The sequence below is a fragment of the Budorcas taxicolor genome, chromosome 1, assembly GCF_023091745.1.
Source record: "Budorcas taxicolor isolate Tak-1 chromosome 1, Takin1.1, whole genome shotgun sequence".
NCBI classification, from domain to species: domain Eukaryota; kingdom Metazoa; phylum Chordata; class Mammalia; order Artiodactyla; family Bovidae; genus Budorcas; species Budorcas taxicolor.
In genome coordinates, this window is record NC_068910.1 from 9,363,964 (window position 1) to 9,377,286 (window position 13,323).

The following is a 13,323-nucleotide window of genomic DNA, read 5'->3' on the forward strand; positions in this document are numbered from 1 at the left end:
GAGAGAGATGTAAGTGAAGTCTGCAGGGGCAGCCACCTGCAGATGGTCCACTGGGCTCCCGGTGGCTGTGGCTGTGGCCCAGAAGTGGGAACCCAGGGAAGACGTGGGACTCAAGGGACCTCGATGGAGGGGCCTGTCAGGGACCACCTGACAGATGGTCCTCAGGTCCTGACAGACCACCTGGGGGCTGCAGAGGGCAGGGCAAGCTACTGACGAGGTCCTGAGGTTCCCCCACCCCTGCCCACCTCTCCCACCACCCCTCAGGATCATACAGAGAGGCCTGTTTCCAGATGCCTTGTGATTTATTTCCAAAGGTGAGCTGCAGCACATAGGAAAATACACATGGCTTCTCAGTCTACATTTTTCCAGAGAAAATAGGTTCTGTCATTGGCTTTAGTGCCATCACCCCCACCCTACCCGTTCTGTGAGGCTCCAGGAGGGATGGCCTGTCTCTAAGATTCTGCTCTCAAAGCAGCAGCTTGGCCAAGACCTCTGGGGGTCAAAGTGAGGGGCAGCGACCGCCCCCATGGGGCAGGGGTTGGGGGTGGGCAGAGCACACGAGCGGCACTCACTGTGAAGCTAAGGCAAAGAACAGAGCTGGCGGAGGATGCCCCCTCTCACCCCAGGGACATGGTGTGCCGAAGCCCGGGACACAGACCAGGCGGGCGTGGGGGCTGAGGGCTTGGGCCCAGCCTGGAGCAGCAGCAGGACTGTGTGTGTGTAAGGGCGGGGGTGGGGGCATGCTGAAGAGGCAGCCTACCAGGAGATGGAGGGGCTTCAGTTCACACACTCCCCGTGCCCCAGCACAGCTCCTGGCCTGTGGTCCCCAATTCTATGCTTGGCCCCTGGCGTTAGCTCTATGTCAGGTGGGGGTCCCCGCTCAGGTCCCTTCTACCATCACCTCCCCTCATACTATCTGTGCAAAACATTCTTAGGGCCAAGCCTCTGAGTCCCCTGCACCCTGCCCAGGGCTGCAGGGAAGGGAGGAGAGGAAGGTGCTAGCTGGGGGCCTCGCCCAGCACTGGGAACTCCTTGCACATCTCCTGGACGATCATGCGGTCCATCTGGCACTGGGGCGAGGCTTCCTCCTCCGTCAGGATGCGTCGCAGTGTGGCCTGCAGGTCGGGGAGCCGGTGGCGGTGCTGCAGGTAGGGCGTGGAGCGGACCACGGCATGCATCAGGGAGAGGTACTCCATGCGCAGCTGTGGGGAGAGCAGGCAAGCTCAGGGGTCCCAGGGAGGTACTGTGTGCCACTGCCACCAGACAGAGACAGACAGGCCACTACCGCCTTCTGGCGGCCACAAGGATATGACCGCCTGACACCATTGAAGATCAGGGTTGCACCCCAGCACCTAGCATGTAACCTGGCACCGAGCTGGCCTTTGACAGTCATTGTGTGAGTAAATAAGTGAGTCCTCGCAGTCCACACACAGTCCCAGAATGTGGCTGGCCCAGGAAGTCCTGGCTCAGAGAGGTGGCAGGAGGAAGCAGTGAGCCCCTACCTGTGTCTAATGCTGGGGCCGCTATCTGTCTGTTGGAGGCCCTTCTGCTTCTTTCCTCTCACCCTGGGAGATCTCATTCACACCCACAGCTTCAAACAGTGACCCACACTTAGACTTCTTTCCTAGACTCTCCAGGGAGCTGCAGATGAGAATTTTCAGCTGCCCACTGGTCATGCCCTACTTATCTCAGAGAGAACTCAAACTCCTATGTCTACCATCAAACTCAGAATCGTCCCCATCTGCCCAAAGCTGAAGGCTTTTCCTCTGTTATCTTAATAAAGAGCACTGCTGTCTGTTCAAATGCTCGAGTCAAAACTACAGGAGTCCTCTCTGAGTCCTTTCTCCCCACATCCTGAACCCAACCCATCCCTGAGACCTGGTGTCTTACCTTCTACCTGCCCTGAATCCATCTCCAACCTCCCTCCCAACCCACCTTCCCAGCACCTCTGGCTTTAATGGCTCTAACAGCCCCTCCAGTGTGACACCCCAGCTGCTCCTTATCCTCACTAGACCCTGATCTGCTGACCTGGCCCCAGTACTTCTTCTCCATCTGCCCCCTACCATCATTTCTCACGTCTCCGCCTCTGCTTAGAGGAGTCAATACCCAAACCTTTCTTAGCCAGTATCACCCTGCTAACTCCCAAACTTGGTCAGGCCGAAAAGCACCTGCCCATCAAATTTTAGTATGAACAGCTAAGCAGCAGACCATTATGGAGCGATGCACAAGCCTGAACACCATTCCCCCCCAACAAACCATACTGCCCAGGGCCACGGCCACTGCCACTTTTCTCCACCAGGCCCACTGCTCCTTAAAGGGCCACTGCCCACCTTCTCCGCGTTTGCCAAATCTAAAGTCCCTGACCAGCTGGCCTTGTGCTTCATGGAGAAAACAAGCACAATTTCAGAAACTCCTGGTCTTCCCTTGGCACCCTCTCCTCAACGACTGTCCCACTACTGAATGGACTGCCCGGCTCCTGCCAGGCGCCATCCCTCTATGGGGGCCTGAACTCTCACCGGCCGCCTGACCTACTTTTGACTCCCACAGTGGCTGACCCTCCCAACACCTCAGCCTATTCTCCATAGTCGGCCTGCTGGATGAGTCCCTCTGGCTTAGACATCCACCAGCATCTCCCACCTTGAAAAGACTTTCTCTTGGAGTTGGTGATCTAGTGGTTGGGAATCTGCCTGCCAATGCTGAAGACACGGGTTTGATCCTTGGTCCAGGAAGATCCCACATTCCTCAGAGCAACTAAGCCCGTGCACCACAACCACGGAGCCTGTGCTCTAGAGCCCGCGAACTGCAACTACTGAGCCCCCATGCCCAGAGTCCATGCTCTGCAACGAGAGAAGCCACTGCAATGAGAAGCCTGCACACCGCAGCTAGAGAATGCCTGTGCAGCAACCAAAACCTAGCATAGCCCAAATAAAATATATAAATAAACTTACAAAAAAAAGACTATCCCTTGATCCCATGTCTCCCTCCAGTGATCCCCCAACTTTTCTGCTCCCCTTTACATAAACAGAACAGAAGCAAAAGAGATTAAGAAGAGGTGGCAAGAATACACAGAACTATACAAAAAAAGAACTTAATGACCTGGATAGCCATGATGGTGTGGTCACTCACCTAGAGCCAGACATCCTAGAGTGTGAAGTCAAGAGAGACTTAGGAAGCATTACTATGAACAAAACTGGTGGAGGTGATGGAATTCCAACTGAGCTATTTAAAATCCTAAAAGGTAAAAATAAAATAAAATCCTAAAAGGTGATGCAAGGTGCTACACTCAATGTGTCAGCAAATTTGGAAAACTAAGCAATGGCTACAGGACTGGAAAAGGTCAGTTTTCATTCCAATCCCAAAGAATGTTCAAACTACCACACAACTGCACTCATTTCACATGCCAGCAAGGTAATGCTCAAAATCCTTCAAGCTAGGCTTCAGCAGTACATGAACTGAGATCTTCCAGATGTACAAACTGGGTTTAGAAAAGGGAGGAATGAGAGATCAAATTGCCAACATCCGAGGGATCATAGAAAAGCAAGGGAATTCCAGAAAAACAACTACTTCTGCTTCACTGACTATGTTAAGGTCTTAGACTGTGTGGATCACACAAACTGTGGAAAATTCTTAAAGAGACGGGAATACCAGACCACCTGACCTGTCTCTTGAGAAACCTATGAGTGAGTCAAGAAGCAATAGCTAGAACCAGACATGGAACAACAGACTAATTTCAAATTGGGAAAGGAATACAACAAGGCTGTATATTGTCACCCTGTTTATTTAACTTCTATGCAGGGTACATCATACAAAATGCCAGGCTGGATGAATCACAAGCTGGAATCAAGACTGCCAGGAGAAATATCCACAACCTCAGATACGCAGGTGATATCACTCTAATGGCAGAAAGTGAAGAGGAACTAAAGAGACTCTTGATGAGGGTGAAAGAGGAGAGTCAAAAACCTGAGTTAAAACTCAACATTAAAAAAACTAGGATCATGGCCTCTGGTCTCATCACTTCATGGCAAATACAAGGGGAAAAAGTGGAAATAGTGATAGTTTTATTTTCTTGAGCTCCAAAATCACTGAGGAAGTCATGAAACTAAAAGACTCTTGCTTTTTGGAAGCAAAGCTGTGACAAACCTAGACGGTGTGTTAAAAAGCAGAGAAATCACTTTGCCAACAAAGGTCCAAAGAGTCAAAGCTCTGGTTTTTCCATAAAGAAAAACCATAAAGGAGGCTGAGTGCTGAAGCATTGATGCTTTTGAACTGTGGTGCTGGAGAAGACTCTTTAGAGTCCCTTGGACAGCAACGAGATCAAACCAGTCAATCCTAAAGGAAATCAACCCTGAATATTCATTGGAAGGACTAATGATGAAGCAGAAGCTCCAATACTTTGGCCACCTGATGCAAAGAGCTGACTCACTGGAAAAGACCTTGATACTGGAAAAGATTGAAGGCAGGAGGAGAAGCGTGTGACAGGATGAGATGGCTGGATGGCATCACCGACTCAATGGACATGAGTCTGAGCAAGCTCTGAGAGATAGTGAAGGACAGGGATGCCTGATGTGCTACAGTCCATGGGGTCGCAAAAAGTTGGACAGGACTGAGTCACAAGTTCAAGTTCACATAAAAACACACGAGGGTTGTTGCCATTCAGTGCTCCCACCTTCCCTCTCTTTCCACTCCCCTCCAACGTCAAATCTTCCCTTCAACTTCCCACTTGGACTCTCTCCCCTCCACTCCACTGACACTGCTGGCCAGTCACACCTGACCTGCGTGTGGCAAATTCTATGTCTCCTTCTCAGGCCTCGTCTCACTCAGGCTCCTACCTGTGGCAACGGCTCATCCCCTCCTCTTTCACACACAAGTCTTTGGGCTCCTGCTCTCCTGGTTTTTCCTCCTGAGTACCTCCTGTGTGCCCCAACTGAAGCCTAAGCTTCCCTCTGACCCATGCATCCCACACCCAAGGTGACCACACTGTCACAGGCTTCCCAGCACACGTATGCACAGCACAGTCCCAAGTGTCTCTCTCCCGTCCCACTCACACCCCAGTGCCTCGCTGACGTCCTCTGTACTGGATGTCCAGCAGATACCTTCTCAATCTCAACGCATCACAACAACTCTATTCAAAAGGTCTTTCCCACCAAGAGGGATCAGCACTTCCTCCACCGGGCTGATCCAGACCAACTGAGCAGCGAGTCCTGCCAACCCACCTCCAACACACCCAGGCCTGACCTCCTCTCCCACTCCACGTGTGCCACCTGGAGGGCGGTGGCCGCTTCCGCACTGGCCTCCCGCTTCCGCTGTGATCCCACAGCCTCCGTTTCATTCAGGATGGTAATCAGATCACTTCCCCTACAAGATGACCACCTCCTGCTGCAGCCCCCAAGGCTTCGTGTAAACTCCACTTGCTCTTCTCACTTCCCGCCACTCCTCCTGTCTCCGGACAGCGCATCCCCTGACCACCACACGGCGGGATCCCTTGGGTCTTGGCACACCTGTCTTGGCTGAGCGGCCTCCCCTACTTACCGGCTCCAGCAGTGCCCCTCACCCTAGTCTCAGGTGCCCCCGCCCCCGGGGTGTGGCAGCTTCCACCCTGCTGCAGCCACGTCCAGGCACCTTGTCTCCGGGCGACAAGTCCGCGATGTGTCGCACGGTGATGTCGATGAGCGCCATCATGTCCGTGTGGTAGAAGATGCCAGCTGTGGCGGGGCTGGCGAACACGTCCTGCAGGAACTTGAGGATGGAGTGTGGCGGCTGCGGCTCGTGCTTGAAGATGCGCACGGGGTCATCTAGAAGGTGGGGAAGACGGCTCAGGGCAGTCCTCTGGGGAGGGCCAACAGGCGTCACGGGGGCGGGGTGGGGGGAGTCACAGGACATCCAAGTGGCCCTGTGCAGATTCCTGGGCGCTCACCCCCTCTGTTCAGGAGCAACAGCAGCTTCTCAGAGAAGATCTTGACGTTGGCATGTTTGCTCAGGGCGGCCATGATGACGTTCTGGTCCGGGGCTGAGGAAGGACACGGGTGTGCACGAGGGCACTGGCGCTGAGCCTGGAGGGTCCTCCTTCACCTTCACAGCGCGAGGCAGCCACCCCAGGCAGGCCCCGCCCTCACCTGGCAGGTGCAGGTTGAGAGCCAGAAGTAAATTCACGCAGAGATCCGGCAGCTGCTCCGTGGTGTCCAAGGGCAGCCCATCCTCAACGATGCTCAGCAGAAACTGGGCAAAGGGTGTGCCCAGGTGCTCTAGGAGAGGGGCACACCGAGGTCTGCAGCCTAGACCCACCACCCACCCCGCCCAGCCTCCCTGGGTTCCTGTGAGCCCTGGGGACGCTCTATGAGACCCTGGTCAGTGGGTCCTCAGCCCTCAGGCTGTGGGCTCCCTGCAGTCAGCTGGGCCACGACCTGCCTTCTTACCATAGTGTGCGTAGGGCACTGCCTCGCCCATGGAGAAGACCATGGCCAGGATGAGGGCAGAGTAACAGAGCTTCTGGTGGTCTGGAGGGGCGCAGAGCAGGTGGTCAGAGCCCCTGAAGGTGGCGGGAACCCCCCCCAGGGGGCAGGGAGCTGGTCCTCGCTCGCTTACCCTGCGTGTCTGTCTGCATGTCCCGTGCCAGCTCCACGGGCAGCACGGACGACACAAGCGTGGAGATGATGGCCGCATCCAGGCTGCACATGGCGCCGAAGCACTTGAGGAGCAGCAGCCGCAGCGACACCCGGTGCTCCTGGCAGGGGACCCCGTGCGCGCTCAGTGGCCAGACGCCCCACTTCTGCCCGGGTCCCTCCGTGTCCCCCCCTCCTCCCCTCACTCCCACACACACACCATTTGGTAGTAGGCCACCAAGGCCAAGACAGACTCGAACTCGTTCCGCTTGCACATTTTCTTGCAAACTTCAGGGTCTGCGTCCGTCTGCAGCGGGGAGGAGATGTGAGGGAGTCGCTCAGTGTGCGTGGCCACCCATGAGCATGCTGAGGACCAGTAGGGGAGACTCCCGAGCACGGCGGAGGGGTGGGGACACCTGGGGGCCCACAGCCCACACCAGAATGTGCAGCAGCTCCTCCAGGTAGCAGCGGATGACGCCCTCGTCCTCATACAGGGCCCAGCTGCGCTGCTGGGCATCGTCCTTCCGCCGGGCCAGGTCTGCAAAGATCACCTCCAGCCGCTGCTGGTCATGGCAGACCTGCCCTGAGGGCAGGGCGGTGCTCAGGTCCTGTGGGCAGAGGGTGAGGCGGGGCTCAGCACACCTGCCCAGCAACATCTCCAGGAGGCCCGCGAGGCCTGGGGCTCAACCCAGACCCTGAGATCCAGGTGTGCGCTCCTGGCCTGTGTCAGACCAGGGGCCTGGGGCCTCACCTACAAGGGCTGCCTGGAGCCAGCGTTCTCCCAGGACCAGTGAGTGGACCAGCCCCCGGTTCCCTTCCCTCCTCCCCGCTGCTCCCCATCAACTTCCCACGGCCCATCCAACATCGAGGCCCCCAGGGGCACCAGCCCTGTTCTGCACACCCTCTCCAAGGAATTCCACTGCCTCCAAGTCTTCCCTCCTGTCTCCCCCCCACCTCTCCCAATAAACCAGCAGCTTATGGGGTCTTATTTTCCTGACCAGGGATTGAACCCTTGGCAGTGAGAGCATGGAGTCGTAACCACTGGACTGACTGCAAGGAATTCCCACGCCCCCAAGTCTTAATAACCTCCTGAGACAGGATTCTGCACGAGACACGTCTGCGGGGAATTTTCCAACAACCTGCCTCCTGTCCCTGGATAAACGTCCTCTGTGAGGAAGGCCACAGACTTCTCACGGCCTGTATGTGACTTAAGATTCTACCCTCTGATTCTACACAAAGTGGGACAGGCCTGTCAATCCGCCACTCGCGTTCCTCTTGGCCCTGATGGCCACTGCTCCCGCACAGGCAAGCCCGTGGCCTCACCGCTCCCTACACCCCAAACCAGAGCTGCAGCTCCCAAGGAAGGAGGCACTTCTAGCCCATCTGGCCCTCAATCCTGCTCCCTGATCAGTGGCCCCCCTTGGCAAAGGATGCCACCCATCCCACGATGCCCACCGCCCCCCCATCTGAGTCAGCACTCAGGCCTCCATCATAGCTCTCGAAACACCCAGTGCTCTCCACTGCCAAGGCCAGCGTGGCACTGTGCTCTTTCACACCCTCCGTCCATTCCTTCCTGCAGCCCGAGAGAACCCCTGGCCACCCACAGCCGGCTCCTCTGTCCCCTGCCCTAGTCTCACTTCCAACCACACCTCTTGCTCCCTCCCTCTCCCGCTTGCGGCGTTCCAGCCATGCTGGCCTCGTTCCAATCTCTTCTGTGAGCTGAGCACGAGGTGCTGCCTTATGGCCCTCATCCAGGCTGAGCCTCTGCCTGCAGTATTCTTCCTCCCTTTATCCTTCACGGATTGTCCCCAAAAGTCCCCAACACCCAGCACAAGGAAGCCGAGAGCTCGAGCTCAACAAAATACCTGTCAGGTAAAGGCTGGATACATGTGCGGGTGGGGAAGGGGCAGGGGTGGCGGGGCAGCCCCTGGCCCCGGCCCTGGCCCACCCTCACCTTGCCCTCCACCAGCGAGAGGAGGACCTGCTCCATGACAGGCGAGCTGGCCGGCACAGAGGCCTGGATGTGGCCCACCACGACGCCAATGGCCACGCGGCAGAGCTCATGGCTCAGGCCAGTGTTCCTCCGCACGAGCTCCATCAGCTCTGCCCCGATGGTCCTGGGCACGGCAGGCTCAGCCACCGCCTTCTCCTCTGTGGCCCCCAGGTTCAGTGCCCTCAGGGCCTCCAGCTCATCAGGGACCGGGGCTGGGGCTGTCTCCACCACTGCCGCCACTGCCTCCTCCTCTGTAGGGGGCTCCGGGTTTGGCACCTTGCAGGGAGGGGGCTGAGCTTGGGACACAGCGGTAAGCATGCCTCGGCGGGGCACAGGCGGGGGCGTGGGTGAGCAGCTGGGGCCCGGCTCGGATGAGCTGGAGCCAGTGTACAGCGTGTCAAGGGAGGTGCTGCTGATGGAGCCGCCGCTGGACACAGAACTGCCCCCGGAGGGCGTGGTGTTGCGGCCGCCTGTGAGCAGAGAGGAGATGCTGTGCTGGGGCAGCCCCCTGGGGACCCCTATCCCCCCAAGCCCAGAGCCCCCAGCCGTCCAACCCGTGCCCCGTCTTCACCCCCAAGCCTGCAGCCCCCAGTGTTCTGACACAGGCACAGCAGCTGTTCTAAGGGTGCCCTCAGCTCCCCATCCCCGCCTTCTCACCACTCCCCGAGATGATCAGGGCGTCGCGGTCTCGGCGCTTCACGGGTGGGGGTGGCGTGGTGGGCGCTGCTCGGCGAGGCTGTGGTGGGATCTGGGAGGATACAAATGGGATCTGAGGGCACAGACTGCCATCTGGGGTGCGGCCTGAGCTCGGCAGGGGCAGGACCAAGGCTCCAGGTGGCATCACTGACTGGGGTGGACACTGGGAGCCTCCGGACAAAGCCTTAAGCCCCCCGCCACCTCCCTTGCCCAGGCAGCTCTCACCATGTACCTGGTAGAGGCCTCCATCCGCCCCAAGATACTCAGAACTGGGCAGGCTGTGCTGCCGCTCGAACCCAGCTCGACACGTGCCATTGGGCTGCCTGGTGGCGGCGGCGTCCAGATGGTGGTCACTGGTGGACGGGGTCATAGCTGCAGGGCTGGGGGCGGAGGGGCCTCTGCGGGACAGGGTCTCTTTCCGGTGGTGGATCAGCTTCCTGAGGCAGGGGCAGGGAGGTTACAGGGGGAGTCACCTTACAGCTCCCCAAGTCTGCCCGTGCCCCCTGAGGGACGCTGCCCACCCTCGCCCAGGCCCCCCACCTCCCACCACCCTCATGCCCCACCCACCTCTGCACTGCCAATCCTGCTGTCTAGAGTCTGGGAAGGACCCATCCCCCGGGGCCCACTGGGAGGCCCCTCAACACACTCACTGGAGGACCCCGCGCTGCTCCAGGCTGTATTTGCCACCGTCCCGCACGGCCGCATTGTGCACGGCCTCAATGGCCCGGTCAATGGCTTGGAGGACATCCTGCTCCAGGCCCTGTGAGGGGGGCAGGAGTGGGCTCTTAGCCCTGGGGGCCAGGTGAGGGCCCGGAGGCCAGAGCCAGCCCTGGAGGGAGCCTGGTACAGGCAGAGGGCCACAGCTGCTCTCAAAGCCTGGAATACTAGAGACCAACACAGCAAGATGAACTAGATATCAATCGGGGCTCTCAAACTGCGTCACTTGGGAAGCTGGGCCACAGGGAGGGGCCCAGGCTGCTGCTTTATATATCGGGCCCCCGCTCGCGATTTTACCTATGGTGAGGCTCTCGGCTAAGTCATCTCTGAAAGTCTGGGCTCTGAAGCAAACACACAGCCCACGGACCCCTAGTCTGAGGCCAGGAGTGCACACTTACTCTATCGCCAGGCTTGGCTCAGATCCCAGGCTGAGATGCCAAGCAGGGAGCCTCTAGGGTCTGGAGCTCTGAACAAATCCCTCTGGATCTTTCTGACCCGTAACAAAACCAAGGCCACACTCCAGGACAGCCCCATCCTCAGAGAGCCTTCTGCAGGCCCTGGTAGCTGAGGACAGGCCAAAGGGACCTCCTCTTTGGACCCGTGTTGCCAGCCCTCATCCCCTCTAGCTGTGAGAAAGGAATCCTCCAGAGCTGTGCTGGGGAACAGCAGTTCTGGGTTTGTGGCAGAAGACAGACATAAGCGTGGAACCTGGCCCCTGCCCCAGAGTTTGTGTCGCCATCCACCGCAACTCAGGGGTCCCCTTGACCCAGCCTGGCTGGCATGGGGTGGGGGAAGTAGGGGGCTGGCAACTGTGGGACCAGTCACTCCCACCCCTCCCTTGCCCTTGGCACCCATGGTCCATCAGGCACAGGGGCCTCAGAACTAAGATGAGATCACACCAGAGTGGGTTGGAGAGGCTTCTCGGACAGGGACAGACAGATGGACTCAGAGGTCAGCAGAGCCCCAAAGGTAACAGGGGGCGTGTCAGAGTGCAGGAGATAGCAGACAGAAAAGGGGACAGAGCAAGACTGGCAGACGATGCACAGAAAGCAAGAAAGATGCTGAGAGAGAGGGAGGGAGAGAGAGAGAGAGGAAAAGAGAGAAGCAGAGGGAGACAGCGCAGAAAGAAATTGAGATTCGGAGACAGAGAAGGGGAGAGAGTTGGAGGATGTGGACACACACAAGGGGAGAGTCAGAATGACACAGAGACAGCCAGGGAGACCGAGACGGAGGGAGATACGCAGCAAGAATCCAAGAGACAGAGAAGGTGGTACCCTCTCTGCCCTCCCCAAACACCCAGCCCTAATAGCCAAGGCAGGCGAGGGGCCTCACAGGCCCTGGGGGAAAGTGGGGGGCTTTCCCTGGAGGCCTCCAACAAGCCCCCAGCCCCAGAGAGACTGGCTCTGACGTGCTCACTTCCAGACCCAGCAGCCCTGGTGTCCGAGGCTTCCACTCCCACCCAGACACTCCTGGATGCCACGAGGCCAAGGGTCCAGGGCCCCGGGCCCATCCCCTCGGGTAAAAGCCACAGATGACATCTCCAAATTTATCCTGTTATTTCTGTCCTGAACTGGGGCGGCTTGGGATGCTTCCTTCAGCCAGAGACTAGGATGGGGCGGGGGTGTCTGGCACAGGGCAGGCCTGGAGGCTCTGGGCCCTCCTTCCCCCTGAGATCAGAATAGACCAGCTGGAGACAATGCAGCCCAACCCCCACACCAGGTCTATTCTGGGGGAAACAGGAACTGGGGCTGTACCTCCAGTGGAAGGAAACAGGGGGGCCATGGCCACACCAGGGGAAGCCGTGGAGAAGTCCCACTTCCTTGCTAAGGGAGCAGCTCCCACCCTAGGCTGGGGACAAGGAAGGCTCAGGCTCCCTCACTTTCCAAGGAAGGAAGTCTGAAAAGTCAGGGCCTGAGGCTTGTAGTGCCAGGAAGTGTCAGCAGGAGCTGGGAACCCAGCCTCAAAGTAGACTGACGAAGGTGTTTTGGGAAGAGCTTAAGGGCTGACTAAGTACAGGACAATAAAAGATATTGAAGTCTCAGGACTTGGGGGGTCACTTAGGGGATGGGGTTGTACACGGCTTCCTGGTCCAAGTGCGGGGGGTGGGATGGGAGGGTGAAGACGTAGAAGATGGCTGGGGAAACAGAAAGTGCCCAGGGTTGCCGGGGGTCTCAGGGGTGGAAGCTGTGGAAGAGGAGGCCAGAGTGTTGGGATCCTGGTGATCCAGGCGAGGGGCCAATTAAGTCAGGGGTTTCCGTGACCTGGGGAACTGCTCAGTATCTGGTGTACTGGAATCTCGGGGCTGACTCTTGAACTGTATTCGGCTGGGGATTCAGATGTGGGGTCTGGGGCCTCGGTCCCAGAGTTAGGCTTTAGGTAGGTCTGGAGTCCTCAAGAGTTGGCTGTCAAGGGCCTGGTCCTCTGTGGAGGGAGCGGGCTCTCAGGGTCCCAGTCCCCGCGGGGTCTCTCGGTCAGGTTCTCAAAGTCCTCATCTGCTGGAGGTCCCGACCGGCCGGTGATGGAGCTCAATCTAGGGGCGGCGGAGGCCGGGCCGGGGAGGGGCACACTCACCTGCAGGCGGCGCAGGTAGGCGGGCGGCACGTAGCCGGTCTCACCGCTGCGCGCCCGCGCCGCCAACCACCAGTGCGCGCTGCTGCGCTCCAGCACCAGGAAGGTCTCGCCCGCGGCGAACGCCAGCGCGTTGGGCTCCGCCGAGCGGAACGCGTACAGCGCGCGGTACATGAGGCCGAGTCGCGCCGGGGCAGGGGAGACGGCGTGGGGCTGAAGAAGCAGGACGCCAGGCCGGCAGCTCCTCGCCGTGCTCGCCCTGCCCCGTGACACACGGCGCGTGCGCGCGCGCGCCCGCCCGCCCGCCGCAGTCCCGCCCCGGCAGTGTCGGCTCCTGCGCGGGAGCGCGGCGCCCCCTGGCGGCCCCGAGGGGCGCGGCTCTCGAGAGTCCACCGCCCTTTCCGAGGACTTGGTCTTCTCCAAGCCCCAGACTCCCTGACCCGGCACCCCGCCTAGAGCCCCCAGCCCCAGCTGCTCCTGCCCGGCCCTCCACTCCTTTTACCGGCTCAAGCCCTAGTACTGCGGCCCACCCTACTTCACAAAGGAGAGCTCCGCCCGCAGCCCAAAGGCAGAGCCTGTGTCCTGTGCTGATAAGCCTCTTGCATCTATGCCACCCCAGAGAAGTGGATCCTGACCTACTGAATCAAGGACAGCAACCCCGGGTCTCTGTGTCTCTGAGGCGTGCTGAGCTCACTTCTTTAAGCGCCAGCGGTGGGCAACGGGGAGCAAGAGTGGAGAGGGGGCTGCAGA

The 13,323-nt window shown here is 58.8% G+C and overlaps 1 protein-coding gene across 1 annotated transcript; it reads right to left on the reverse strand.

Annotated features, from left to right (window-relative positions):
* Positions 1–294: 294 nt before the first annotated feature.
* On the reverse strand, positions 295–12,747 carry NCKIPSD (NCK interacting protein with SH3 domain). The gene is made up of 13 exons (XM_052640162.1): positions 12,577–12,747; positions 9,939–10,048; positions 9,521–9,725; positions 9,250–9,340; positions 8,554–9,062; positions 7,037–7,207; positions 6,820–6,906; positions 6,583–6,721; positions 6,414–6,494; positions 6,114–6,242; positions 5,915–6,007; positions 5,620–5,792; positions 295–1,202 (listed from the first exon to the last, which is right to left on the reverse strand). The coding sequence occupies exons 1-13, from the start codon at positions 12,745–12,747 to the stop codon at positions 999–1,001; spliced, it is 2,163 nt and encodes a 720-aa protein (XP_052496122.1). The 3' UTR covers positions 295–998.
* Between the last annotated feature and the right edge of the window lie 576 nt (positions 12,748–13,323).

Coding starts and splice junctions, on each gene's coding strand:
- NCKIPSD (XM_052640162.1), bottom strand. CDS start 12,747: ATGTACCGCGCGCTGTACGCGTTCCGCTCGGCGGAGCCCAACGCGCTG. Junction 6,495..6,582: donor CATGCAGACAGACACGCAGG/GTAAGCGAGCGA, acceptor GCGCCCCTCCAG/ACCACCAGAAGCTCTGTTAC. Junction 5,793..5,914: donor GTTGCTCCTGAACAGAGGGG/GTGAGCGCCCAG, acceptor CCCACCTTCTAG/ATGACCCCGTGCGCATCTTC.